This window comes from Pristiophorus japonicus, chromosome 9, assembly GCF_044704955.1.
Source record: "Pristiophorus japonicus isolate sPriJap1 chromosome 9, sPriJap1.hap1, whole genome shotgun sequence".
Lineage (NCBI taxonomy): Eukaryota > Metazoa > Chordata > Chondrichthyes > Pristiophoridae > Pristiophorus > Pristiophorus japonicus.
The window spans coordinates 10,997,477-11,025,249 of NC_091985.1; the positions used below are offsets into that span (position 1 = coordinate 10,997,477).

The 27,773-nt window shown below is 43.7% G+C and overlaps 1 protein-coding gene across 1 annotated transcript in view; it reads left to right on the forward strand.

Moving 5' to 3' along the window:
- LOC139272935 (collagen alpha-1(XII) chain-like) overlaps positions 1-27,773 on the forward strand; it is a 317,348-nt gene that overhangs the window by 204,411 nt on the left and 85,164 nt on the right. Inside the window, exons 46-50 of the mRNA XM_070889065.1 lie at positions 5,234-5,398; positions 6,782-6,820; positions 10,153-10,291; positions 20,208-20,350; positions 25,407-25,516. Of these exons, the coding sequence (XP_070745166.1) occupies positions 5,234-5,398; positions 6,782-6,820; positions 10,153-10,291; positions 20,208-20,350; positions 25,407-25,516 (596 nt within the window). The remainder of the gene's footprint in view (positions 1-5,233; positions 5,399-6,781; positions 6,821-10,152; positions 10,292-20,207; positions 20,351-25,406; positions 25,517-27,773) is intronic.

The following is a 27,773-nucleotide window of genomic DNA, read 5'->3' on the forward strand; positions in this document are numbered from 1 at the left end:
TGCCTCCACCACCTTTTCAGGCAGTTCATTCCAGATCCTAACCACCCACTGCGTAAAAAAGTTTGTCCTCATGTCGTCTTTGGTTCTTCTGCCTTTCCTTAATTAAGTCATACTTGTCCAAGTGACTGTTAATTTTGTCCTGGATTATCATTTCTAAAAGTTTCCCCACTACCAAGGTTAAACTGACTGACCTATAGTTGCTGGGTTTATCCTTACACCCTATTTTGAACAAGGGTGTAACATTTGCAGTTCTCCAGTCCTCTGGCACCAGCCACGTATCCAAGGAGTATTGGAAGATTATGGCCAGTACCTGTGCAATTTCCACCTTTACTTTGCTCAGCATCTGAGGATGCATCCCATCCGGTCCTGGTGATTTATCTACTTTAAGCACAGCCAGCCTTTCTAGTACCTCCTCCTTATCAATTTTTATCCCATCCAGTATCTGCCCTCAACCCCCTCTGTTCCAAAGAAAACAACCGCAGCCTATCCAATCTTTCCTCATAGCTAAAATTTTCCACTCCTGGCAACATCCCCGTAAGTCTCCTCTGTACCCTCTCGAGCGCAATCACATCTTTCCTATAATTTGGTGACCAGAACTGTACGCAGTACTCTATAGCTGTGGCCTAACTAGTGTTTTAAACAGTTCTAGCATAACCTCCCTGGTCTTATATTCTATGCCTCGGCTCATAAAGCAAAGTATCCTGTATGCCATCTTAACCACCTTATCTGTCCTGCTACCTTCAAGGATCTGTGGACATGCACTCCAAGATCTCTCTGTTTCTTACAGCCAGCCTTTCTAGTACCTCCTCCTTATCATTTTTTATCCCATCCAGTATCTATCCTCAGCCCCCTTGTTCCAAAGACAACACTTTTAAAAGCCAGCACAGAACAGCCAAAACAATAATAAAGAGAGGGAAGATAGATTATGAAAGCAAACTAGCACAAAATATAAAAACAGATAGTAAAAGTTTCTACAGGTACATAAAAAGGAAAAGAGTCGCTAAAATAAATGTTGGTCCCTTAGAGGATGAGACTGGGGAATTAATAATGGGGAACAGGGAAATGGCAGAGACTTTGAACAAATATTTTATATTGGTCTTCAGGGTAGAAGACACTAAAAACATCCCAATAGTGGATAAACAAGGGGCTATAGGGAGGGAGGGATACAATCACTATCACTAAAGAAGTGGTACTCTGTTAAATAATGGGACTAAAGGCGGACACGTCCCCTGGACCTGATGGCTTGCAACCTTGGGTCTTAAAAGAAGTGGCTGCAGAGATAGTGGATGCATTGGTTGTAATCTACCAAAATTCCCTGGATTCTTGGGAGGTCCCAGCGGATTGGAAAACAGCAAATTTAATGCCCTTATTTAAAAAAGGAGGCAGACAGAAAGCAGGAAACTATAGACCAGTTAGCCTAACATCTGTAGCGGGACATTTGGAAAAGCATAATTCAATCAAGCAGAGTCAGCATGGTATTATGAAAGGGAAATCATGATTGACAAATTTGCTGGAGTTCTTTGAGGATGTAACGAGCAGGGTGGATAAGGGAACCAGTAGATGTGGTGTACTTGGATTTCTGGAAGGCATTCAATAAGGTGCTACATAAAAGGTTACTGCAGAAGATAAAAGTTCACGGGGTTGGGGATAATATATTAGCATGGATAGAGGATTGGCTAACTAACAGAAAACAGAGTCGGGATAAATGGGTAATTTTCCAGTTGGCAAACAGTAACTAGTGAGGTGCTGCAGCGATCGGTGCTGGGGCCTCAACTATTTACAATCTATATTAATGACTTGAATGAAGGGACTGAGTGTAATGTACTCAAGCTTGCTGATGATACAAAGAAGGGTGGGAAAGCAAATTGTGAGGAGGACACAATAAATCTGCAACGGGATATAGAGTATAAAAGCAGAGAAGTCCTGCTACAACTGTACAGAGTATTGGTGAAGCCACACCTAGAGTACTGCATACGGTTTTGGTCTCCGTATTTAAGGAAGGATATACTTGCATTGGAGGTTGTTCAGAGAAGGTTCACTAGGTTGATTCCGGAGATGAGGGGGTTGACTTATGAAGATAGGTTGAGTAGGTTGGGCCTATACTCATTGGAGTTCAGAAGAATGAAAGGTATCATATTGAGACATATAAGATAATGAGGGGGGTCGACAAGGTGGATGCAGAGAGGATATTTCCACTCATAGGGGAAACTAAAACTAGGGGGCATAGTCTCAGAATAAGACTGAGATGAGGAGGAATTTCTTCTCTCAGAGGGCTGTGGAATTCTCTGCCCGAGAGAGCTGTGGAGGCTGGGTTATTTAATATATGTAAGGCAGAGATAGACAGATTTTTGAGCGATAAGTGAATAATGGGTTATGGGGAGCGGGCAGTGAAGTGGAGCTGAGTCCATGATCAGATCAGGCATGATCTTATTGAACGATGAAGCAGGCTCGAGGGGCCAAATGGCCTACTCCTGCTCCTATTTCTTATGTGCTTACACTTCTCAGTATCCTACCATTTATCGTGCATTCCCTTGCCTTGTTAGCCCTCCCCAAATGCATTACCTCGCACTTCTTTTATGTTTATAACTAAGTATCAATATATTGACAGCACATGACCTAAATAATTGCTTGAGAAACATGAGGTAAAATATTGCCCCTCATCGTCCCTTTCACAGCAATAGGATAGAATCATATTCTGATGTCCCTCGCAGTTACTGTGTGTTGAGCATCACTGGCAGAAGGAAGGATGGAAGTCACCAGCATATCATTTGTGACCATAAAACAACGGTGAAAGAAAATACATTTATTGACAGGGAGCATAAATGTGTTTGGGCACATTGACAAAATTTTTTTTGTAGCTGAGGTCATTCCTGTTTCATGCAATCCCGTGAGAGTGATAACCATGCATCTTTGTGGGAAATAGGTGTACAATTTTTTGTCAATGACTTATATGAATGACCTCTCCATTGCAAACTCTCACTGCAAGGAAGTAACTGGGAGAATGTCTACTTACCTAAGTCATTCAATACACAAGAGCATAAGAATTAGGAGCAGGAGTCAGCCATATGCCCCCTCAATCCCGCTCCGCCATTCAATAAGATCATGGCTGATCTTCGATCTCAACTCCACTTTCCTGCCCAATCCCCATATCCCTTGGTTCCTCTGGAGTCCAAAAATCTATCTATCTCTGTCTTGAATATATTCAACGACTGAGCACCCACAGCACTTTTGGGTCGAGAATTCCAAAGATTCACAACCCTCTGAGTGTCAAAATTCCTCCACATCTTAGTCTTAAATGGATCCTGAGACTATGCTCCCTAGTTCTAGACTGTCCAGCCAGGGGAAATAATCTCTCAGCATCTACCCTGTCAATCCCCCTCAGAATCTTATCTGTACCTGAGCCATTCATCGAATTATCATTCACATGAATCAGCATAAAGACTCTAAACACTAAGACATTCTTGGCAAGGGATACAAAATGACTGCATGAGGAATGTGAGTCAATTTTAAATCCTCCATCCCTGCAAATCATGTACAAGGTGACAGAGAGTTTGAATCACTGATTATTCTCAGATGATGGTATGTGCGAAGCTGGCGTGGGGGGGTGGCGGGGGGGGTGGTGGGGGTGGGGAATGAGTGGGAGCATATTTATTGGGAGAAACAGTTGAAAACAGAGGATCAGATTGCACACCGGTAAATGGACCATCTGATTAATAATTTTCAGATTAAATTTCATACTTTCAAGAAATTTAAGTCATTGCTCAGTTTCATGTTGATTGAATCATTTTTATCCAAGGCATTTTTCCGTTGCTCATTTTTTACTCTCCCTATTGAGGAAGAGTGACCTTGTGCGTCGCGCGTCCCACCTTCTGTCGCCTTGGTGCCCGCTGAGCGATGCGGAGACCTGATTGTAATTAGATTGTGAATATGTCATTTTATTTTATTCATTCACGGGATGTGGCCGTCACTGGCAAGACCAGTTTTTATTGCCCATCCCTAATTGCCCTCGAGAAGGTGGTGATAAGCTGCCTTCTTGAACCGCTGCAGTCTGTGTGGTGAAGGTGCTCCCACAATGCTCTTAGGGAGGGAGTTCCAGGATTTTGACCCAGCGATGACAAAGCAACGGCGATATATTTCCAAATCAGGATGGTGTGTGACTTGGAGGGGAACTACCATGTGTCTGCTGCCCTTGGGAGGTGGGGGACACACCAGCTTTCCATTTATACCAACTAGTGATCTTGCCCCATTGGCAGATTCATAGATTCATGGGACTAAGGTGTCAGTGGCCAGTCCATTTATCCTCATGGTGACAAACAAAATGGTTTCCCGTTTGGCCATGTTCCTATAACGTAAAAGCACCTTTAATTTAACATGTGATCTTGTATTTCTTAGCCAGTCATACCATCTGGTGAAGTTGAACCCTCACCATCCCTGAGTCTACAGATGGGGCCCACTATGGAACTGATCAAACTTTTTTGAACAAATCAATCAATCAAATAACATTTTGGGACACAGTATATGAGTAATTGGAGACATGATGTGTGGTGAGTGCAGCGAGCTTGGGAGGAACAGGTGACTGTGGACCTGTGGTTCCCAAAGCTCTCCCCCACTGGGGGTTTTCCTCACCTCATGTCTGGGTCTGTTGTCGACTCATTGATAGAGATTGGTCGCTGTGTTTAGCCAACAACTCCATTATCTTTTATAAAGTAATTGGGGGGAGGTTTAGAGGAGATATGAGGGGATAAGAATGACCTATTTCCCCTAGCAGAGGGGTCAACAACCAGAGGACATAGTTTTAAAGTAGTTGGTGGAAGAATTAGAGGGGAGATGAGAAAACATTTCTTCACCCAGAGGGTGGTGGGGGTCTGGAACTCACTGCCTGAAAGGGTGGTAGAGGCAGAAATCCTCACCACATTTAAAAAATACTTGGATGTGCACTTGAAGTACCGTAAGTTGCAGGGCTACGGACCAAGAGCTGGAAAGTGGGATTAGGCTGGATAGCTCTTGGTCAGCCGGCACGGACATGATGGGCCGAAATGGTCTCCTTCCGTGCTGTAAATTTCTATGATTCTATGATTCTAATCGTATCATGTGACTACCATGATGGGAGAAGATGAACTAGATGGACCTTGGTCTTTTTTTCTCCAGCAATCCCAATGTTTCCAATTAAAACACAATGATAATCACTGACAATCACTTAAATTGAAGAGATGTGCTTTTGTCTTCCTCGCAGGTTATAGCGTGTTTGTCGTGGGTGTGGCTGACATTGATGTTACTGAGCTGGAGAACATTGGCAGCAAACCCAGAGAAAGGCATCTCTTCTTAGTGGACGATTTTGATGCTTTCGAGAAGATTCAGGATCAGCTCATCGCCTTCCTTTGCGAAACAGCTTCTTCAAGTGAGTTACTCCCATTCATGTCATGGATTAGCTCCCTCTCTCCCTCAGCATCAATGAAACAGTCACCCCATTAATTAACTGCAAAGCTTCCATGGAAAAATAGACAGGAACACACAACGCAATTCCCAAAGCACCTATGTTGGATGAGCTCACCAACAGATGTAGACAACTGGCTGAGGTAGCAGAGGTCTGATAGCACTAGTAGGACTGCACCCCAACATGGATTAGTGCCAGCAAGAAAAAGAATCGGGGGCGCATAAAATCCACTTTCATCCTGCTGAGTCGTGCGAGCAACACCTCTTGTTCAGTGAGCCTGAGTGGAAAGTCTACCAAATGCAGCTCCTCCTCATCCTGTTTCAAGCAGTCATCCTGTCCTGCTAACGTTCCATGTGTAATTAGGGAGAAAAAGCTTTGACACATTTCTTGTGTGGTCTGTGAGAATCAGGCACTTTTAAATATGCCTGCTCTTCCTTCAGCAGGAAATGACAGGGCTTCCTTGCTGCTGTAATCCTAGATCTGCAGCTAGCTGTGCATTGGAATGAAAAGGTTAATGCAAGCCACCAGCACTTTTAGTGGAACTGGTTCTCCTGTGGCAGTTTGCAATGAGCTCTGTCCTCTGAACCATAGCTTAGATTGTTTTTTTTATTCACCAAATGTTCTGCCCTGCTCCCATGAACAGTCTGACTCATTCTGCAACTCATTGACGGGTGCTGAGAGCCCTCCAGTAGCATGTTTAGGTGGCCATTATCGATTGGTGGCAAGCTGTTTGGAACATAGAAGATGTCACAGCCAAGACCAATCTCACCCAACATTGGTGGTGTTGCTGGGTCGCCATCAGGAACATCACTGAATGTCTCCTCCTCCCTAACCGAGGAGCACCAAGCCTATTGCTGTTCCCCCTCCTACCCCAAAATGAAATCAGCGCAGACCAAGGTTCGAAGCTGGGACACTCCCTCTGCGTATGTCTCACCAGCAAACCACGAGATGCTGTGACCCACCGAGACCGTTTTTTGTTTGAATACATAAAAATTAAATGTGTCATTACTGCCGCGGAGCCCGCCCCGTCGACCAGCTGACACTTCAACGAAAGATCCACGGGAAATCCCGGAGAAACGACGTCACCGCCTCGCCGCGATCTCAGTGGATCTTCCGCCGAAATTGCCACTAACGATCGGGGGAAATCCTCACAGGAATTTAACCCCACCGTCCGAAGATCCGGACTTAATGAAGCACCAGTGACAACGTAAGGAAGATAAGAACTCCCCCTTCCCCGCACAGTGAACACGAGGATAACGTTTCAGCCGTGATTCGGTGACAAAGTGTTCTTTTTTGAGAAATGTGTGTTTTTACCTGTTAATGTTTCTTTTCTTTGTCATGCTGCAGCTTGCCCGCTGATTTATCTCAATGGATTCACCACACCAGGTAAGGGACACATTGGAGTCAGTCCTGTTCTCCCACTGAATCTGCCACCATCAAACTAAAGAGAGTTTCACTAAAGCCTGGAGCAATGCAATATCCATTGTGGCTTTCAGAAGTTGGATAAATGGCTTGTTTAAATATTATATTTATTTTTTAATGAAGGCCTGTAAAGGCTTGTCAACACAGCTGTCTTTATACTGCATGTGTGGGCAAAACATCCCGAGTATATTTGTGATGGGTTATATCTCTCGCCCTCCCTCTCACCTCGTCCTCTTTTTCTGCCCCCCTAATCGTCTGTGTCTCTCTTCCTCTCTCACTTTTCACCTGCCTCTCCCTCACCTCTCTTTCCTTTCTCACCTCTCTCCACATTTTAACTCGTTTTCTCCCTTCACCTCTCTTAGCTCTCTTTCCCTTACTTCTCTCCCTACTCCCTTTTCACCTCTTCCATGGTCTGTTACTCCTCTTTTCCCTTCTCACCACTCAATCCCTTTTCCATCTATTTTTATTTACTTCACCTTTGCTCACCTCACTCTCCCTATTCTTAGCCCTCTCTTGTCCCTTTCTTATCTCCATCGCTCTCTTCCCTTCTCATCATTCTCTCTTTCCTTCTTACTCAGGTTTTTACATAGCCCCCTAATTCTTTCTCAGATTGTTGGGACTTCCCAGGTTATGTTTAGGAACCCAGTTATCATGGATGTGAGCTTATGTATTAATGCCCCGTGGAACAATGAGTTAGAACAACAATTCATTCTCATGTTAGTTGAAATTCAACGAGTATTCCTGATAAATATCTCATCCTCATATAGTTGTCCTTATATATTCGTACCAATGATATACGTTAGATATAAGGCTAGATGATGTATCTCAGAAAATGTTTTGGGTAGGGTCATCCAAGTAAACCTGGATCTTGTTCTTGGGGTCAATAGAAATAGAGTTTCTGGGAGGCATATTTGGGTTGTGATCAGGAGCAGGGACCTTAATTAATTTGACCCTAACTTTTCTAGACCAGAGACACTGGCCGGCCATTTCCACTGAGCTGTTCCTGCTCTGGTGCTGCAACTCCACTGGAAGGACGGCAGAAAGCTTGTTTTCGCACATAAGCGGGTGGAGGGATGGGTTCTGGCACACATCTGCCAAAGTAGTGGCAGAAGAGAAGGAGCAGCGCCAAGGAAATGTCTGGCGGTTGAGATGGATGTTCCTTCATTACTGGGCAGGAAAGATCTGGGATCAACAAAAGCAAAATTCTGCGGATGCTGGAAACTGGAATAAAAGCAGAAAATGCTGGAAATCTCAGCAGGTCAGGCAGCATCTGTGGAGAGGAAGCAGAGATAATGTTTCGGGTCGATGACCTTTCATCAGAACTCAGATCTGGGATCTTATTGATCCATACGGATCAGGAGTAAGCTAAGCAGTGCATCCACTCACTGAAAGATTAGTGAAGGCAAACGTAGGTCCCTTGCAGTCAGATTCAGGTGAATTTATAATGGGGAATAAAGAAATGGCAGACCAATTGAACAAATACTTTGGTTCTGTCTTCACAAAGGAAGACACAAATAACCTTCCGGAAGTACTAGAGGACCGAGAGTCTAGTGAGAAGGAGGAACTGAAGGATATCCTTATTAGGCGAGAAATTGATGGGATTGAAGGCCGATAAATCCCTAGGGCCTGATAGTCTGCATCCCAGATTACTTAAGGAAGTGACCCTAGAAATAGTGGATGCATTGGTGATCATGTTCCAACAGTCTATCGACTCGGGATCAGTTCCTATGGACTGGAGGGTAGCTAATGTAACACCACTTTTTAAAAAGGGAGGGAGAGAGAAAGCAGGTAATTATAGACCGGTTAGCCTGACATCAGTAGTGGGGAAAATGTTGGAATCAATTATTAAGAATGAAATAGCAGCGCATTTGGAAAGCAGTGACAGGATCGGTCCAAGTCAACATGGATTTATGAAGGGGAAATCATGCTTGACAAATCTTCTGGAATTTTTTGAGGATGTAACCAGTAGAGTGGACAAGGGAGAACCAGTTGATGTGGTGTATTTGGATTTTCAAAGGGTCCCACACAAGAGATTGGTGTGCAAAATCAAAGCACATGGTATTGGGGGTAATATACTGACATGGATAGAAAAATAGTTGGCAGACAGGAAGCAGAGAGTCAGGATAAACTGGTCCTTTTCAGAATGGCAGGCAGTGACTAGTGGAATGCCGCAGGGCTCAGTGCTGGGACCCCAGCTCTTTACAATATACATCAATGATTTGGATGAAGGAATTGAGTGTAATATCTCCAAGTTTGCAGATGACACTAAACTGGGTGGAGGTGTGAGCTGTGAGGGGGACGCAAAGAGGCTGCAGGGTGACTTAGACAGGTTAGGTGAGTGGGCAAATGCATGGCAGATGCAGTATAATGTGGATAAATGTGAAGTTATCCACTTTGGGGGCAAAAACACGAAGACAGAATATTATCTGAATGGTAGCAGATTAGAAAAGGTGAGGTGCAATGAGACGTGGGTGTCATGATTCATCAGTCATTGAAAGTTGGTATACAGGTACAGCAGGCAGTAAAGAAGGCAAATGTATGTTGGCCTTCATAGCTAGGGGATTTGAGTATAGGAGCAGGGAGGTCTTACTGCAGTTGTACAGGGCCTTGGTGAGGCCTCACCTGGATTATTGTGTTCAGTTTTGGTCTCCTAATCTGAGGAAGGACGTTCTTGCTATTGAGGGAGTGCAGCGAAGGTTCACCAGACTGATTCCCGGGATGGCAGAGCTGACATATGAAGAGAGACTGGATCAACTAGGCCTTTATACATTGGAGTATAGAAGGATGAGAGGGGATCTCATAGAAACGTACAAAATTCTGACGGGACGGGAGGGTTAGATGCAGGTAGATTGGGGAAGTCCAGAACCATGGCACACAGTCTTAGGATAAGGGGTAGGCCATTTAGGACTGAGATGAGGAGAAACTTCTTCACTCAGAGAGTTGTTAACCTGTGGAATTCCCCACCACAGTGAGTTGTTGATGCCAGTTCATTGGATATATTAAAGAGGGAGTTAGATGTGGCCCTTACGGCTAAGGGGATCAAGGGGTATGGAAAGAAAGCAAGAAAGGGGTACTGAGGGAATGGTCAGCCATGATCTCATCGAATGGTGGTGCAGGCTCGAAGGGCCGAATGGCCTACTCCTGCACCTATTTTCTATGTTTCTATGAACCATCAGTGTATCGAGGTACTCATGCAACAGGAATCGAATAGTTTATTTGTCATTTCATGATGTTGCACAGTAGTTAAGAGAAATGAAAATGTCTAACATATAGTCACGTGTTTTCCTATTCTGAAGGTTTCAGAATGCTGGAGACATTCAACATGACAGAGAAGGAAGCCGCATCTATTGCAGGAGTTTCTATGGAACCAGGGTCTTTCAATGGCTTTACGGCTTACAGCATTCATAAGGATGCACACCTCCATCAACCTACCATGTAAGTTCAGGTAACAGAGCTCGCAGTCACTGTCGGTGTTATGTTTCCTCTCTCTCTCTTTCTCTGTCTCTCTCTCGCTCTCTCTCTTTATCTTTCACTGTCAGCTGTGGCTCAGTGGTAACACTATCAACTCAGATGTCAGAAGGTTGTGGATTGAAGCCTCACTCCAGAGACTTGAGCACATAATCTATGTTGGCATCTCCAATGTGTACTGAGGGAGTGCTGCACTGTCGGAGGTGTTGTCTTTCAGATGAGATGTAAAAGGCCCCGTTTGCCCTCAGATGGATGTAAAAATCCCATGCTATTATTTAAATAAGAGCAGGGAATTTCTCCCCAGTGCCCTGGCTAATCATCATCATCATCATAGGCATTCCCTTGAAATCGAGGAAGACTTGCTTCCACTCTAAAAGAGTTCTTAGGTGACTGAACAGTTCAATATGGGAATAACAGTCTCTGTCACAGGTGGGACAGGGTGAGTGGGACTGATTTGCCGCACGCTCCTTCCGCTGTCTGCGCTTGGTTTTAGCATGCTCTCGGCGATGAGACTCAAGGTGCTCAGCGCCCTCCTGGATGCACTTCTTCCACTTAGGGCAGTCTATGGCCAAGGACTCCCAGGTGTCGGTGGGGACGTTACATTTTATCAAGGAGGCTTTGAGGGTGTCCTTGAAACGTTTCCTCTGCCCACCTGGGGCTCGCTTGCCGTGCAGGAGTTCCAAGTAGAGTGCTTGCTTTAGGAGTCTTGTCAGGCATGCCTGACTAATATTTATACATCAACCAACATTACTAAACAGTAGGTATTCTGGTTGTTATAACACTGTTGACTGTGGGTGCTTGCTGTGCATAAATTGGCTGCCGTATTTCCTCCATTACAACAATAACTACACTTTAAAAAAAAAAAGACTTCATTGGCTTGAAAGCGCTTTGGGGTGTTGTGAGGTTGTGAAAGGAGCTATTTTCTTTACATAGTATTTACAGCTACAGGTAAGTCGGCCCAACAGGTCGCTATCAGTAGTTAATACTCCCATCTCTGAAAGACAAGACTGTGGATTCAAGCCCCATATTTAGACTCAAGCACATACTCGAAAATCAGCCCCTGTACAGGATCTGAGAGCATGCTGGTTGGTTGGTAGACCTTTCCTTTGAATAAGATGTTAAAGCAAAGCCCTGTCTGCTGCTCGAATTAATTTTAAACAGCTTAATTTGAAGATGAGTCATGTTTTGGGCAACATTCCTCTCTAACCAACAGTGCCAAAGACAAATTAACTGGCCATTTATCCTACTGCACTTTGTGGAATCTTGTCGTGCACAAGTTGGTTACTATAATTCCCTTCAAAACAACGGCCACTGCACTTCAAAAAAAATAATTTGTCACATATGAAGCACTTTGAGATGCCCTACAATTCCACCCCCAGCGCCCCCATTCATTTGACTCCAGCCTCTTGTGGCATTGTTCCCTCCCTCTCTCCACCAGGTAGAGTAGCATAGTGGAAGGTATGGTAGCACTGTAGTTATGTTACTCAGCTAATAATCCAGATGGTTGAGTTCAAATCCCACCATGGCAGCTGGGGGAATTTAAATTCAATTAAATAAATATGGAATAAAAAAGTTGTATCAATAATGGTGACCATAAAACTACCAGATTGTTATAAAACCCAACTGGTTCACTAATGTTGTTTTAAGGACAGAAATCTGCTGCCCTTACTTGGAATGCCTATATCTTGATCAGACCCTGGAGCGCACACCATTGAGCACTGCCCTCAGAGAAAATTTGCAGGCAGCTGACAAGATATCCATTGACAAGATACACTGGAAGCTTTGGCCTGGATATCCAACTTAGAGATTGACATTTGATTCACTTTGCTACTTCCATATGAAAGAAGAAGACTCCAAACCCCAATTAAATAAATCAGGAATTAAAAATACTAGTAATGGTGACCATGAAACTACCAGTTTGTCATAAAAAACAATTTGGTTCACTAATGTTCTTTAGGGAAGGAAATCTGCCATCCTTACCCGGTCTGGCCTATATGTAACTCCAGATCCAGACTCTTAACTGTCTTCTGAAATGGCCTAGCAAGCCACTCAGGGCAATTTAGGGATGGGCAATAAACGCTGGCCTTGCCAGTGACGTCCACATCCCGTGAATGAATTAAAAAAAAAAACACTGGTGGTTGTGTCTTCAGCCATCTAGGCCCTCCGATCTGGAATTCCCACCCAAAGCCTGTCCTTTTTGCCCTTTAGGACCCTTCTTTGACCAAGCTAATAGGCCTGAATTTGCTGAAAACTTTCACCATAGTTACGGCGTATGCCATTATTACAGTGCAGAAATCCAGGAAATTATGACACAAGTGACTTATGCCATTAAGTATACCAGGCCAAAATTTGCTGGGACTTTTGTGTTGCTCCACAGAGTTCCTCGCTGATAAGGTTGAGCGACTAATTATCACAGCTCTGTTAAGATCAATGGCGAGTTTGAGTTTGCTGAATTAACACCTCTGTGATCACCACAGACACATAGACCATCAGTATGCCCAACATCAGTAAATTATTCAATTACTTAGCAAGTTGCCTGAGGGGAACCTCTTTACTGATTTGTTTTCACAGCCAGGCATGTTCCCATCGACTGATATTATTTCTATATTATGATTTATTAAAGCTTGTGCAATGAGCATGAATTGCCGTGGGCTACTGTCTTCTCACAAAGAGTAGGGGTGGGGTTTTTTCCCCAAGGAAGATAGTTTTCTGCCTTTGCTGCCTGGGGCAAGGGAGAAAGGAAAATCTGGCGAGGAGGTTCATACCCCCCACCTCCGCTACAACCAAACCTAACAGATTTTCTTTACATTAATTAGAATTGAAAGAAAATCGGGGATGACTTGTTACCAGCATGCAATCTATCCTGCCAGATTTCCCTTTCTGCGCTTCAACCAGGCGATGCTTCACGTGCAGGTAGTGCAAACTTAAAAATCTACCCCACTTAGACCCACTAAGTGGCTTTGGAGAGGGTGCAGAGAAGATTTACTTGAATGGTACCAGCGATAAGAGACTTCAGTTCTGTGGAGAAACTGGAGAAGCTGGGATTGTTCTCCTTACAGCAGAGAAGGTTGAGAGGAGATTTAATAGAGGTGTTCAAAATTATGAAGGGTTTTGATGGAGTAAATAATGAGAAACTGTTTCCAGTGGCAGGGTCAGTAACCAGAGGACACAGATTTCAGATAATAGGCAAAAGAACCAGAGGGAAGATGAGGAAAAAAAAATTCATGCAGCGAGTTGTTGTGATCAAGAATGCACTGCCTGAAAGGACAGTGGAAGCAGATTCAGTGGAAACTTATAAAAGGGAATTGGCTATATACTTGAAAAGGAAGCAGTTTCAGGGCTATGGGGAAAGGGCAAGGGAAGTAGGACTAATTGTATAGCTCTTTCAAAGAACCAGCACAGGCACGATGGGCTAAATGGCCTCCTTTGGTGCTGTACGATTCAATGACTAGAAATGGGTTTGAGGCTTTCCCAAGCCCATTTCATTAAAAAAAAGATAAACTTGCATTTATCTAGTGCCCTTCATGACCCCCGGACATCCTTAAGCACTGCACAACCAATTAAGTACTTTTGAAGTGTAGTCACTGTTGTAATGTAGAAAACACGGCAGCCAATTTGCGCACAGCAAGCTCCCACAAACAGCAATGTGATAATGACAAGATAATCTGTTTTTGTTATGTTGAGGGATAAATATTGTCCCCAGGACACCGGGGAGAACTCCTCTGCTGACCTTCAAAATAGTGCCATAGGACCTTTTACGTCCACCCGAGAGAGCAGACGGTGCCTTGGTTTATTGTCTTATCCAAAAGACTGTTATGGTTACAGAGCAAGGAAATATTCAACAATCTTGATGAAATGTACGGAAATGAAAGGACAATGTTTCGTTGTGTGGAATTAATCCACACCTAAAGACAAGCACAGTTTGTGGCCACGCTATATCCCAAAACTAGTGAAAATATCACTGCTAAGCAATGTGTCTGGTATATATTTAGGGAAAGCCAAATCCACAATTATGCTTAATAGAAGGCTTGCAATAATTGATTCGTGGTTAACCAAGCAGGGAAAAATTATCACTTACCGCAGTTGATATTTGGTCAATTGTACAGTCAAAAGGTCAATTCTGGAACAATGTCTCTCTCTCTCTCTCACACTCACTCCCTCTCGCTCAGCTGTGGCTTAGTGGGTAGCACTCTCGCCTCTGAGTTAGTAGGTTGTGGGTTCAAGTTCCACTCCAGAAACATGAGCCCAAAATCTAGGCTGGCACTCCAGGACCGTACTGAGGGAGTGCTGCACTGTCAGAGATGCCGTCTTTCGTAAGAGACGTTAAACCAGGTCTGTTCTCTCACGTGGATTTAAAACATTCCTTGCCACTATTTCGAATTAACGCAAAGGAGTTTTCCCTGGTGTCCTGGCCAATATTTATCCCTCAATCAACATCACTAAAACAAATTATCTGGTCATTATCACATTGCTGTTTGTGGGAGTTTGCTGTGCGCAAATTGGCTGCCATTTTTCCTACATTACAACAGTGACTACATTCCAACAGTCAGTGTTGCACTGGAGCGCCAGCCTAGATTTATGTGCTCAAGTCTCTGGAGTGAGACTTGAACCCACAACCTTCTGATTCAGAGGTGAAGGTGCTACCCACTGAGGCATGGGTGACACATGATTAGATTTCAACCTTACTTGCTTATCAATGGGTATGGGAAAATGTATCCATAAGTGAATCTCGGGAGGTTAAACAAGTGGGATGGAGTCCAAGAGAGGACAGATTATACATGGTTTTTGGAAAGGTGGATGTATATATGGATTTTCAAAAGGTATTTGATAAGATACCAACTGAGAGACATACTGAAAAGATTAAGGCACATATTAAAGAGAATATTGCCAATGAGTAAGGATCAATACAGCTTGGCCTAATTGAGAGCACTCTTGACTGTGAGTCAGAAGGTGGTGGCTTTAGCCCCACTCCAGAGACTTGAACACATAATCTAGATTGACACTTTGAGAGAGCGCTGCATTATAGGAGAGCCGTTCTTCAGATGAGATGTCAAACTGAGGTCATATCTTTTCCGTTCACAGTATTAAAGGCATGTGCCTGATGAGATTTGAGGTTTTTCAGTTTCTTATAGGCAACTGCTTAGATTATGTAATTTTCTGCGACAAGCTTGCCCTTTGAAGCAGAGTTAATGGAGTTAGTTCCTACAAAAAAGAGGAATATGAAAGGATGTTCAGAGCGAGCAGGGAAGTGAGGCTCATGTGAAGAAAGGACCTCTAGTCCAGACATGTTGGGCCGAATGGCCTGTTTCTGTTTCTCAGCCACAGTTGTGCTGTAGTTTCGGGTAAACAAGAGAATTACGAGGAAAATAGAGGAGTTGCATTCTGAAATTTAAAAGAAACCCAATTGGGTATGGTTTCATCTCTTTAAAATTAAAGAAGGGTGCTAGTACCATTTAGCTACAGAGCTTTCCTTTAACTGTATACATCATGTAGTCATAAGAACATAAGAACATAAAAACATAAGAATTAGGAACAGGAGTAGGCCATCTAGCCCCTCGAGCCTGCTCCACCATTCAACAAGATCATGGCTGATCTGGCCGTGGACTCAGCTCCACTTACCCGCCCACTCCCCGTAACCCTTAATTCCCTTATTGATTAAAAATCTATCTATCTGTGACTTGAATACATTCAATGAGCTAGCCTCAACTGCTTCCTTGGGCAGAGAATTCCACAGATTCACAACCCTCTGGGAGAAGAAATTCCTTCTCAACTCGGTTTTAAATTGGCTCCTCTGTATTTTGAGGCTGTGCCCCCTAGTTCTAGTCTCCCCGACCAGTGGAAACAACCTCTCTGCCTCTATCTTGTCTATCCCTTTCATGATTTTAAATGTTTCTATAAGATCACCCCTCATCCTTCTGAACTCCAACGAGTAAAGACCCAGTCTACTCAATCTATCATCATAAGGTAACCCTCTCATCTCCGGAATCAGCCTCGTGAATCGTCTCTGTACCCCCTCCAAAGCTAGTATACCCTTCCTTAAGTAAGGTGACCAAAACTGCACGCAGTACTCCAGGTGCGGCCTCACCAATACCCTATACAGTTGCAGAAGGACCTCCCTGCTTTTGTACTCCATCCCTCTCGCAATGAAGGCCAACATTCCATTCGCCTTCCTGATTACCTGCTGCACCTGCAAACTAACTTTTTGGGATTCATGCACAAGGACCCCCAGGTCCCTCTGCACCGCAGCATGTTGTAATTTCTCCTCATTCAAATAATATTCCCTTTTACTGTTTTTTTTCCTAAGGTAGATGACCTCACACTTTCCAACATTGTATTCCATCTGCCAAACCTTAGCCCATTCACTTAACCTATCTAAATCTCTTTGCAGCCTCTGTGTTCTCTACACAACCCGCTTTCCCACTAATCTTTGTGTCGTCTGCAAATTTTGTTACACTACACTCTGTCCCCTCTTCCAGGTCATCTATGTATATTGTAAACAGTTGTGGTCCCAGCACCAGTCCCTGTGGCACACCACTAACCACCGATTTCCAACCCGAAAAGGACCCATTTATCCCAACTCTCTGCTTTCTGTTAGCCAGCCAATTCTCTATCCATGCTAATACATTTCCTCTGACTCCGCGTACCTTTATGTTCTGCAGTGACCTTTTGTGTGGCACCTTATCGAATGCCTTTTGGAAATCTAAATACACCACATCCATCGGTACACCTCTATCCACCATGCTCGTTATATCCTCAAAGAATTCCAGTAAATTAGTTAAACATAATTTCCCCTTCATGAATCCATGCTGCGTCTGCTTGATTGCACTATTCCTATCTAGATGTCCCACTAGTTCTTCCTTAATGATAGTTTCAAGCATTTTCCCTACTACAGATGTTAAACTAACCGGCCTATAGTTACCTGCCTTTTGTCTGCCCCCTTTTTTAAACAGAGGCGTTACATTAGCTGCTTTCCAATCCGCTGGTACCTCCCCAGAGTCCAGAGAATTTTGGTAGATTATAACAAATGCATCTGCTATAACTTCCGCCATCTCTTTGAATACCCTGGGATGCATTTCATCAGGACCAGGGGACTTGTCTACCTTGAGTCCCATTAGCCTGTCCAGCACTACCCCTCTCTTCCCACATTCCTGTGACCAGCAATTTTTGGCATGGTTTTTGTGTCTTCCACTGTGAAGACCGAAGCAAAATAATTGTTTAAGGTCTCAGCCATTTCCACATTTCCCATTATTAAATCCCCCAGTCGCCCCAGTTTGCTGATTTACATGAGACCGGGGAATTAGTAATGAGGAACATGGAGATGGCAGAAACTCTGAACAAATATTTTGTATCAGTCTTTATGGTAGAAGACACAAACAATATTCCAAAATTGGATAGCCAAGGGACTATAGGGGGGGGGGAGGAATTTAACACAATCACAATCACTAAGGAGGTGGTACTCAGTAAGATAATGGGACTAAAGGCAGATAAATCCCTTGAACCTGATGGCTTGCATCCTAGGGTCTTAAGAGAAGTAGCGGCAGGGATTGTGGATGCATTGGTTGTAATTTACCAAAATTCCCTGAATTCTGGGGAGACTAGAAAACTGCAAATGTAACGCCCCTATTTTAAAAATGAGGCAGACAAAAAGCAGGAAACTATAGACCTAGCATCTGTAGTTGAGAAAATGTTGGAGTCCATTATTAAAGAAGCAGTAGCAGGACATTTGGAAAAGCAAAATTCAGTCAGGCAGAGTCAGCATGGATTTATGAAGGGAAAGTCATGTTTGACAAATTTGCTGGTGTTCTTCGAGGAGGAACAGGATGGATAAAGGGGAACCAGTGGATGTGGTGTATTTGGACTTCCAGAAAGGATTTGACAAGGTGCCACATAAAAGGTTACTGCACAAGATAAAAGTTCACAGGGTTGGGGGTAATATAGTAGCATGGATAGAGGATTGGCTAACTAACAGAAAACAGAGAGTTGGGATAAATGCTTCATTCCGGTAACCGGTAACAAGTGGGGTGCCGCAGGGATCAGTTCTGGGACCTCAACTATTTACAATCTATATTAACGACATAAGAAGGGACTGAGTGTAACATAGCCAAGTTTGCTGACGATACAAAGATGGGAGGAAAAGCAATGTGTGAGGAGGACACAAAAAATCTGCAAAAGGACATAGACAGGCTAAGTGAGTGGGCAGATGGAGGATAATGTTGGAAAGTGTGAGGTCATGCACTTTGGCAGAAAAAATAAAAGAGCAAGTTATTATTTAAATGGAGAAAGATTTCAAATTGCCGCAGTACAGTGGGATCTGGGGATACTTGTGCATGAAACACAAAAGAATAGTATGCAGGTACAGCAAGTGATCAGGAAGGCCAATGGTATCTTGGCCTTTATTGCAAAGGGGATGGAGTATAAAAGCGGGGAAGTCTTGCTACAGCTGTATAAGGTATTGGTGAGGCCACACCTGGAATACTGCGTGCAGTTTTGGTTTTCATATTTTCGAAAGGATATACTTGCTTTGGAGGCAGTTCAGAGAAGGTTCACTCAGTTGATTCTGGGGATGAGGGGGTTGACTTATGAGGAAAGGTTAAGTAGGTTGGGCCTCTATTCATTGAAATTCAGAAAAATGAAAGGTGATCTTATCGAAACGTATAGATTATGAGGGGGCTTGACAAGGTGGAAGCAGAGAGGATGTTTCCACTGATGGGCGAGTCTAGAACTCGAGGGCATGATCTTAGAATAAGGGGCCACCCATTTAAAACAGAGATGAGGAGAAATTTCTTTTCTCAGAGTGTTGTAAATCTGTGGAATTCGCTACCTCAGAGAGCTGTGGAACCTGGGACATTGAATAAATTTAAGACAGAAACAGACAGTTTCTTAAACGATAAGGGGATAAGGGGTTATGAGGAGCAGGTGGGGAAGTGGACCCGAGTCCATGATCAGATCAGCCGCGATCTTATTGAATGGTGGAGCAGGCTCGAGGGGCCGTATGGCCTACTCCGGTTCCTATTTCTTATGTTCCTTATGTTATGTACATGAATAGATATGAGGGTGAAACACGGCAGTTTTCATACTTGCAATTTTAACCTATTTGGGAATTTGGGGAGAAAAATATTTTGCTCGGGAATGCCATTTCTTTACAAACCTCTGTACAGAACACCACCAATCTGGCAAGCAGAGCCGGAAAGATTTATATATTCCACTGTGTGTCTGATGGATGTAAAAATTTGAGCACATAATTGAGGCTGCACTCCAGTACAATACTGAAGGAGTGCTACCATGTTTTTTGAAAAACTAAGGCCCCAACTGTTTGCATTTGGATGGACGAAGAGGAAATATCTTCTTCTTTGGTTCGGGTTCAGTGTTTATCTGATTAATGCTTGTGTGAAACGCCTTGGGACCTTTTCCTACATTAAAGGTGCTATATAAATGTAAGTTGTTGTTGAGTTCTGCGGTCCGAGCCAATATTTCTCAGCCAACACAGATTAATTGATCATTCATCTTGCACACAAAATGGCTGCCGCCTTGGCCTATGTTATGTCATGTATCCAAGAGAAAGGCCATCAGGTCCATGTTCACTTGCCCCATCATTTTGTCAAATCGCATCCTCATGTACCGGCCTTCCCTTTGCCTATCGGCAGATCAGGACTTCTCGGTCAGAAATTCCTCTGCGACCACCGCAAAGGCAATCAGGCGAGCCCAGGAGGGGTTAAGCCTGAATAATGAACTCTGCCCTCCATTTCCAACGGCAGTCACAGTAACTCAAAATTAACTCATTGTATTAGGTGCTACAGAAATGCAAATCCTTTCTTTTGCAGCAACTTTTTTTCAATTATTTACCTCATGGTTGGCCAATAAACTGTCTTTTATTGTCAAACAGAGAAATTCATCCTTATGGCCTGCCATCAACCTACACTATCATGTTGCTCTTCCGCCTTCTCCCAGCAACCACCTCAGAGCCTTTTGCCATTTGGCAGATCACAGACCAAGATTACAAGCCAGAAGTTGGAGTGCTTCTAGACGGTGAGTTGTGCTTCCTAATGCATGTCAGTGCTATGGATCTAAACTGACACAGAAAGGGGGTCAAAATTGCCCGCGCTGGATTTGCAGCGCATAATTCGAATTAGTGAATCGTTTTGCGCCGGCACGGGAAATGGCGGAGCCGATGTGGATTTGCCCTCTTTTTGGAAAAAAATGGTGGAGGCGGGAACCATGTATTGTAGTGGCACTCCCGGGGTGCTCGCGCAATGTTTGTGGTGCGCATTACTCAGCGCCGCTCTACTCACGTCAGTCCGGCGCTGATGACGTCAACTCGTCACTAACGTGTCGCATCCTGCCACCATGTCGCAACGTCCCTCCCCTTCTCTGAAAGGGGCAGGCCGCTGCAATCTGGGCATCACCTACAGTGCCGCCCACTGGGCCACCCGAGAGGATGTCGGCCGGGCCAGTGGTCCCACACCCAAGACAGGGTGCCGGTCTGCATGTTGATGGCCTAGCCAAACCAGCGGCCGCCATTGTCGGGCCGAATGAAAAGTCGGCCGACACAAGGCGGCTACCACCTCAGCACCTCCCCTTTAAGGGCGGCCGGGGCAACACAGCCACTGCAGTTTCTCGCACCGAGAAGCTGTCGGTGGCATCACCCCATGCGGAATTCGGGGGGGGGGAGCGCTCTGTGCGCAAAGCCCGGGCGAAAACCCTTTAGCGCACCCTGATCGCCAGCCACCCACGCTAACTGGCCCTGCGCAAAGGGGCAATTTCAGCCGCTAGATCTTTTCTTATTCCTGAAGTTGTCTGGATTTTCTTTTTAATTGGAAGACACATTAAATCCATCTGTATATTTCTAGACACCTTATAGAAATTGTTGAACTCAAATGCTGAACATATGCAATAGGTCCATCAGCATCTTTTGTCTATTTGTTCTTGGGATGTGGGTAACACTTGCAGAACAGTTTTTATTGGTCATCTTTAGTTGCCCTGAGGCTGTTAAGAGTCACCCATATAGTGCATAGTGGGACTGGAGTTATGTGTAGAACAGACCAGGCCCCCGTGGCAGGTTAACCTTCCCTGCAGGACTTTAGTGAACCAGTTGAGTTCATACAACATTCAACAGTTTTCTAAATTTATTGAATTCAACATAGCCACTTTCCATAACGGGATTTAAAAGGTCCCATCCTTACTCAAAAATTTCTTCATAGCTGCTTTCAACCAAACCACTGACAAAGTTATGGCAGGAAATCCAGGAAGTCCTGAGGGAACTTCTACCCCAAGAAGACCATTAGATCCAAGATGTTCAGTGCTTTTTAGGAACAAAGGAACAGGAGTAGGCTATTCAGATCCTCGAGCCTGCTCTGCTATTAAGTAAAATCATGGCTGATCTGTATCTTAACTCCATTTACCCGCCTTAGCTTCATATCCCTTGAAACCTTTAACTAACAAAAATCTATCATTACTCACGATCCACCTACACTCAGTCCCTTCCCTCTCCAGATCTCAATTGTACAGTCCTAGCTCAATGCCCTTTGATGAAACTTTTTCCAATAATCAAATACTCTTTTGTGTACAAAGGGTCTGACTGACTGTCATTCTCACTTCCAACATCCTCACTTCTAAGCTGTGTCTCCGAGTGTTTTAAATCCTTCATCATAGTGAACATTCTCCTTGTACAGTTAAGAAAATGGGTCATAGAAACATAGAACATAGGTGCAGGAGTAGGCCATTCGGCCCTTCGAGCCTGCACTGCCATTCAATGAGTTCATGGCTGAACATGCAACTTCAGTACCCCATTCCTGCTTTCTTGACATACCCCTTGATCCTCCGAGTAGTAAGGACTACATCTAACTCCTTTTTGAATATATTCAGTGAATTGGCCTCAACAACTTTCTGTGGTAGAGAATTCCACAGGTTCACCACTCTCTGGGTGAAGAAGTTTCTCCTCATCTCGGTCCTAAATGGCTTACCCCTTATCCTTAGACTGTGACCCCTGGTTCTGGACTTCCCCAACATTGTGAACATTCTTCCTGCATCTAACCTGTCTAAACCCATCAGAATTTTAAACGTTTCTATAAGGTCCCCTCTCATTCTTCTGAACTCCAGTGAATACAAGCCCAGTTGATTTAGTCTTTCTTGATAGGTCAGTCCTGCCATCCCGGGAATCAGTCTGGTGAACCTTCGCTGCACTCCCTCAATAACAAAAATGTCCTTCCTCAGGTTAGGAGACCAAAACTGTACACAATACTCGAGGTGTGGCCTCACCAAGGCCCTGTACAACTGTAGCAACACCTCCCTGTCCCTGTACTCAAATCCCCTCGCTATGAAGGCCAACATGCAATTTGCTTTCTTAACCGCCTGCTGTACTTGCATGCCAACCTTCAATGACTGATGTACCATGGCACCCAGGTCTCGTTGCACCTCCCCTTTTCCTAATCTGACACCATTCAGATAATAGTCTGTCTCTCTGTTTTTACCACCAAAGTGGACAACCTCACATTTATCCACATTATACTTCATCTGCCATGCAATTGCCCACTCACCTAACCTATCCAAGTCGCTCTGCAGCCTCATAGCATCCTCCTCGCAGCTCACACTGCCACCTAACTTAATGTCATCCGCAAATTTGGAGATACTACATTTAATCCCCTCGTCTAAATCATTAATGTACAGTGTAAACAGCTGGGGCTCCAGCATAGAACCTTGCCGTACCCCACTACTCACCGGCTGCCATTCTGAAAAGTACTCATTTACTCCTACTCTTTGCTTCCTGTCTGACAACCAGTTCTCAATCCATGTCAGCACACTACCCCCAATCCCATGTGCTTTAACTTTGCACATTAATCTCTTGTGTGGAACCTTGTCGAAAGCCTTCTGAAAGTCCAAATATACCACATCAAATGGTTCTCCCTTGTCCACTCTACTGGAAACGTCCTCAAAAAATTCCAGAAGATTTGTCAAGCATGATTTCCCTTTCACAAATCCATGCTGACTTGGACCTATCATGTCACCTCTTTCCAAATGTGCTGCTATGACATCCTTAATAATTGATTCCATCATCTTACCCACGACCGATGTCAGGCTGACCGGTCTATAATTCCCTGTTTTCTCTCTCCTTTTTTAAAAAGTGGGGTTACATTGGCTACCCTCCACTCGATAGGAACTGATCCAGAGTCAATGGAATGTTGGAAAATGACTGTCAATGCATCCGCTATTTCCAAGGCCACCTCCTTAAGTACTCTGGGATGCAGTCCATCAGGCCCTGGAGATTTATCGGCCTTCAATTCCATCAATCCCCAACACAATTTCCCGACTAATGAGGATTTCCCTCAGTTCCTCCTCCTTACTAGACCCTCTGACCCTTCTTGTATCCGGAATGTTGTTAGTGTCCTCCTTAGTGAATACCGAACCAAAGTACTTGTTCAATTGGTCCGCCATTTCTTTGTTCCCTGTTATGACTTCCCCTGATTCTGACTGCAGGGGACCTACATTTGTCTTTACTAACCTTTTTCTCTTTACATATCTATAGAAACTTTTGCATTCTGTCTTAATGTTCCCTGCAAGCTTCTTCTCATACTCCATTTTCCCTGCCATAATCAAACCCTTTGTCCTCCTCTGCTGAGTTCTACATTTCTCCCAGTCCCCGGGTTCGCTGTTATTTCTGGCCACTTTGTATGCCACTTCCTTGGCTTTAATACTATCCCTGATTTCCCTTGATAGCCACGGTTGACCCACCTTCGTTTTTTTATTTTTATGCCAGACAGGAATGTACAATTGTTGTAGTTCATCCATGCGGTCTCTAAATGTCTGCCATTGCCCATCCACAGTCAACCCCTCAAGTATCATTCGCCAATCAATCCTAGCCAATTCACGCCTCATAACTTCAAAGTTACCCTTCTTTAAGTTCTGGACCATGGTCTCTGAATTAACTGTTTCATTCTCCATCCTAATGCAGAATTCCACCATATTATGGTCACTCTTCCCCAAGGGGCCTCGCACAACGAGATTGCTAATTAATCCTCTCTCATTACATAACACCCAGTCTAAGATGGCCTCTCCCCTAGTTGGTTCCTCGACATATTGGTCTAGAAAACCATCCCTTATGCACTCCAGAAAATCCTCCTCCACCGTATTGCTTCCAGTTTGGTTAGCCCAATCTATGTGCATATTAAAGTCACCCATTATAACTGCTGCACCCTTATTGCATGCACCCATAATTTCTTGTTTGATGCCGTCCCCAACATCACTACTACTGTTTGGAGGTCTGTACACAACTCCCACTAATGTTTTTTGCCCTTTGGTGTTCTGCAGCTCTACCCATATAGATTCCACATCATTCAAGCTAATGTCATTCCTAACTATTGTATTAATCTCCTCTTTAACCAGCAATGCTACCCCACCTCCTTTTCCTTTTATTCTATCCTTCCTGAATGTTGAATACCCCTGGATGTTGAGTTCCCAGCCCTGATCATCCTGGAGCCACGTCGCCGTAATCCCAATCACATCATATTTGTTAACATCTATTTGCACAGTTAATTAATCCACCTTATTACGGATACTCCTTGCATTAAGACACAAAGCCTGCAGGCTTGTTTTTTTAACACCCTTTGTCCTTTTAGAATTTTGTTGTACAGTGGCCCTTTTTGTTCTTTGTCTTGCGTTTCTCTGCCCTCCACTTTTTCTCATCTCCTCTCTGTTTTTTGCTTTTGTCTCCTTTTTGTTTCCCTCTGTCTCCCTCCATTGGTTCCCATTCCCCTGCCATATTAGTTTAACTCCTCCCCAACAGCACTAGCAAACATTCCCCCTCGGACATTGGTTCCGGTCCTGCCCAGGTGCAGACCGTCCGGTTTGTACTGGTTCCACCTCCCCGAGAACCGATTCCAATGCCCCAGGAATTTGAATCCCTCCCTGCTGCACCACTGCTCAAGCCACGTATTCATCTGCGCTATCCTGCGATTCCTACTCTGACTAGCACGTGGTACTGGTAGCAATCCCGAGATTACTACTTTTGAGGTCCTACTTTTTAATTTAGTAGAGTATGCCTCTCTTTTAATAAAGTAACAGCTATTGATGTTTTTTCCCCAAAATATAGGCAACAGCCAAACACTGTCATACTTTAACAAGGACGAGAGAGGAGAGTCCCAAACCATCACGTTTGACAATGAAGATATGAAGAAAGTCTTTTATGGAAGTTTCCATAAGGTCAGTGCATATTTGCCTTTTATTCTGTTGATGGCTTTCTAATTCCTGTGATTAGGTCGATGCGTGAGTCATTGGGGAGACATAGTTCCCTGGTAAATTTCGTCTCTAGGCAAGTGGTATGTTCTGGCGGCAATTGTTCCGATTGTCACCCCACCGCCCCTGAAGGAGCTGCCTCTCACTGGAGCACAGTTCCATGGGCCCTGGCAGATCCCAGGCTCCAAGTAGCCATTCGTCAGATGTGAAGCTAGGCAGCAAGCACAGCTCTGCTCTCACCGGGGATCCATATATTATCCAATATGGGTCACTGCATAACAGTTGAGCGCGGGAATCGATTTATACCCCTGCCTAGCCCAGAGATACTGTGGCCAGTTGTAACCTGTCAGTTGCCACCTTGGCTGAGCAGTCCTAGGGACCTTCCTAATCTGTGGAGTAGATACCCAACACCACAAGTGTTCTCAGTCTCCTGTTGGACTTCTCCCATCTTCCTCGAAAAGTACGTACCAAATCTTCTTTTCCGTGGTTCCCGAACATTGCATAGTGTTGTATGGTTTTTTTTTAAGTGCCGTTTTTCCTTTCACAAATTTCTCAGCAATTCCTGTAATCGGACTTTGTGGCTTATCATCTGGAAACTGCGCATTTTATCAGGTCTGCTCTTGAGGAGGTTCTGTGACCCAAGGCCAACAATTGTTGCAGTTAAAGAAAGAAAAGAAAGAACTTGTATTTATATAGCGTCTTTTACAAACTCAGGACATCCCAAAGAGCTTTACTGCCAATTAAGTGCTTTTGAAGTGTCACGGTAGGAAACGTTGTAAAGTTGCAGTAAATTATGTGCTGGAAGTTACATAGACTCAATATAAAGTCAATATACACTCCCAGTGGTTTAGTCTCCTGGGCAGATTTCATAAAACCGCCCTTCCTCAATAGAAGGAATAGTACCACACAGTTTAGAGCTGTGACAGGCTAAAATAATAACGGTATTTATTTACAGTTTAAAGAGCGCAGAGAAATCAGAAACAGGATCATCAGTAATAATAAACAAAATAAAATACTGTGAATGCTGAAAATCTGAAATAAAAACAGAAATTGCTGGAAAAGACCCACACAGCATCTGTGGAGAGAGAAACATAGTTAATGTTTCAGGTCGAGGCCTTTCATCAGAAATGGAAGATGTTAGATAGATCGTTAAGATTAGATAATACCAGAGCAACAGCAACTTGCACTTCTAATATAATAAAATGTTCCAATGTACTTCAGGGGCAAAAATAATAAAGTAAAACAGTACATAATCAGTTACAAGTGTCCTTAGAGATATAAATAGCAGTTTAATTGCTCTTTTTGTCTTCCAGTGAAGAAGGTACAATGCCAGTCATGCAAGGCAAACCCTATCTCCCCTGTTGTTCATAGGTAATCTGTTGCTGAACTGAACTGTCTCTGTCAGAATTCAGCAGGCTCTCTATCGTGCTCTCTCTCTCACTCTCTCTCTCACTGAGAAGCTAACATTTTATTACATACTTTTCAATGTTGATGTCAACATCAACGTTGAAAATTCCAAAAGAACTTAACATTGAGAGAGTTTCCGAGTACAATATGTCGTGGAACCAATCAGAGGCTATTTTAGATCTTATCTTGGATAATGAGACAGAGTTAATTAGTAATCTCATAGTAAGGGATCCTCTGGAGAAGAGTGATCCTAGTGATAGAATTGAGTTTGAGAGTGACTTACTTAAGTCCAAATCTGGAGTATTAAACTTAAATAAGGTCATTTACGTAGGTATGAGGGGCGATGGCTGAGGTAGATTGTGAAATTAGATTAAAAGTATGACTGTAGATAAGCAATGGCAAAATAGTTCATAATTCTCAAATAATATACATTACATTGAGAAATAAAAACTCCATGGGAAAAGCGATCCATCCTTAGCTAACTAAAGAGGTTAAGGATAGTATTGGATTAAAAGAAGAGGCTTATAATCTAGCCAAGAATAGTAGTAAGCCTGAGGATTGGGAGAATTACAAAAACCAGCAAAGGATGTCCAAAAGTTGATAAAGAGGGAGAAAACAGAATATGAGAGTAAACTAGTAAGAAATATAAAACAGATTGTAAAAAAGGAAGATAGTAGCAAAAGTAAATGTAGGTCCTTTAGAGGGTGAAACAGAGAAATTATAATGGGGAATAAGGAAATAGCAGCGATGTTAAACAAATATTTTGTATCTGTATTCACAGTAGAAGATGCAAAAAACATTGCAAAAATAGTGCGGA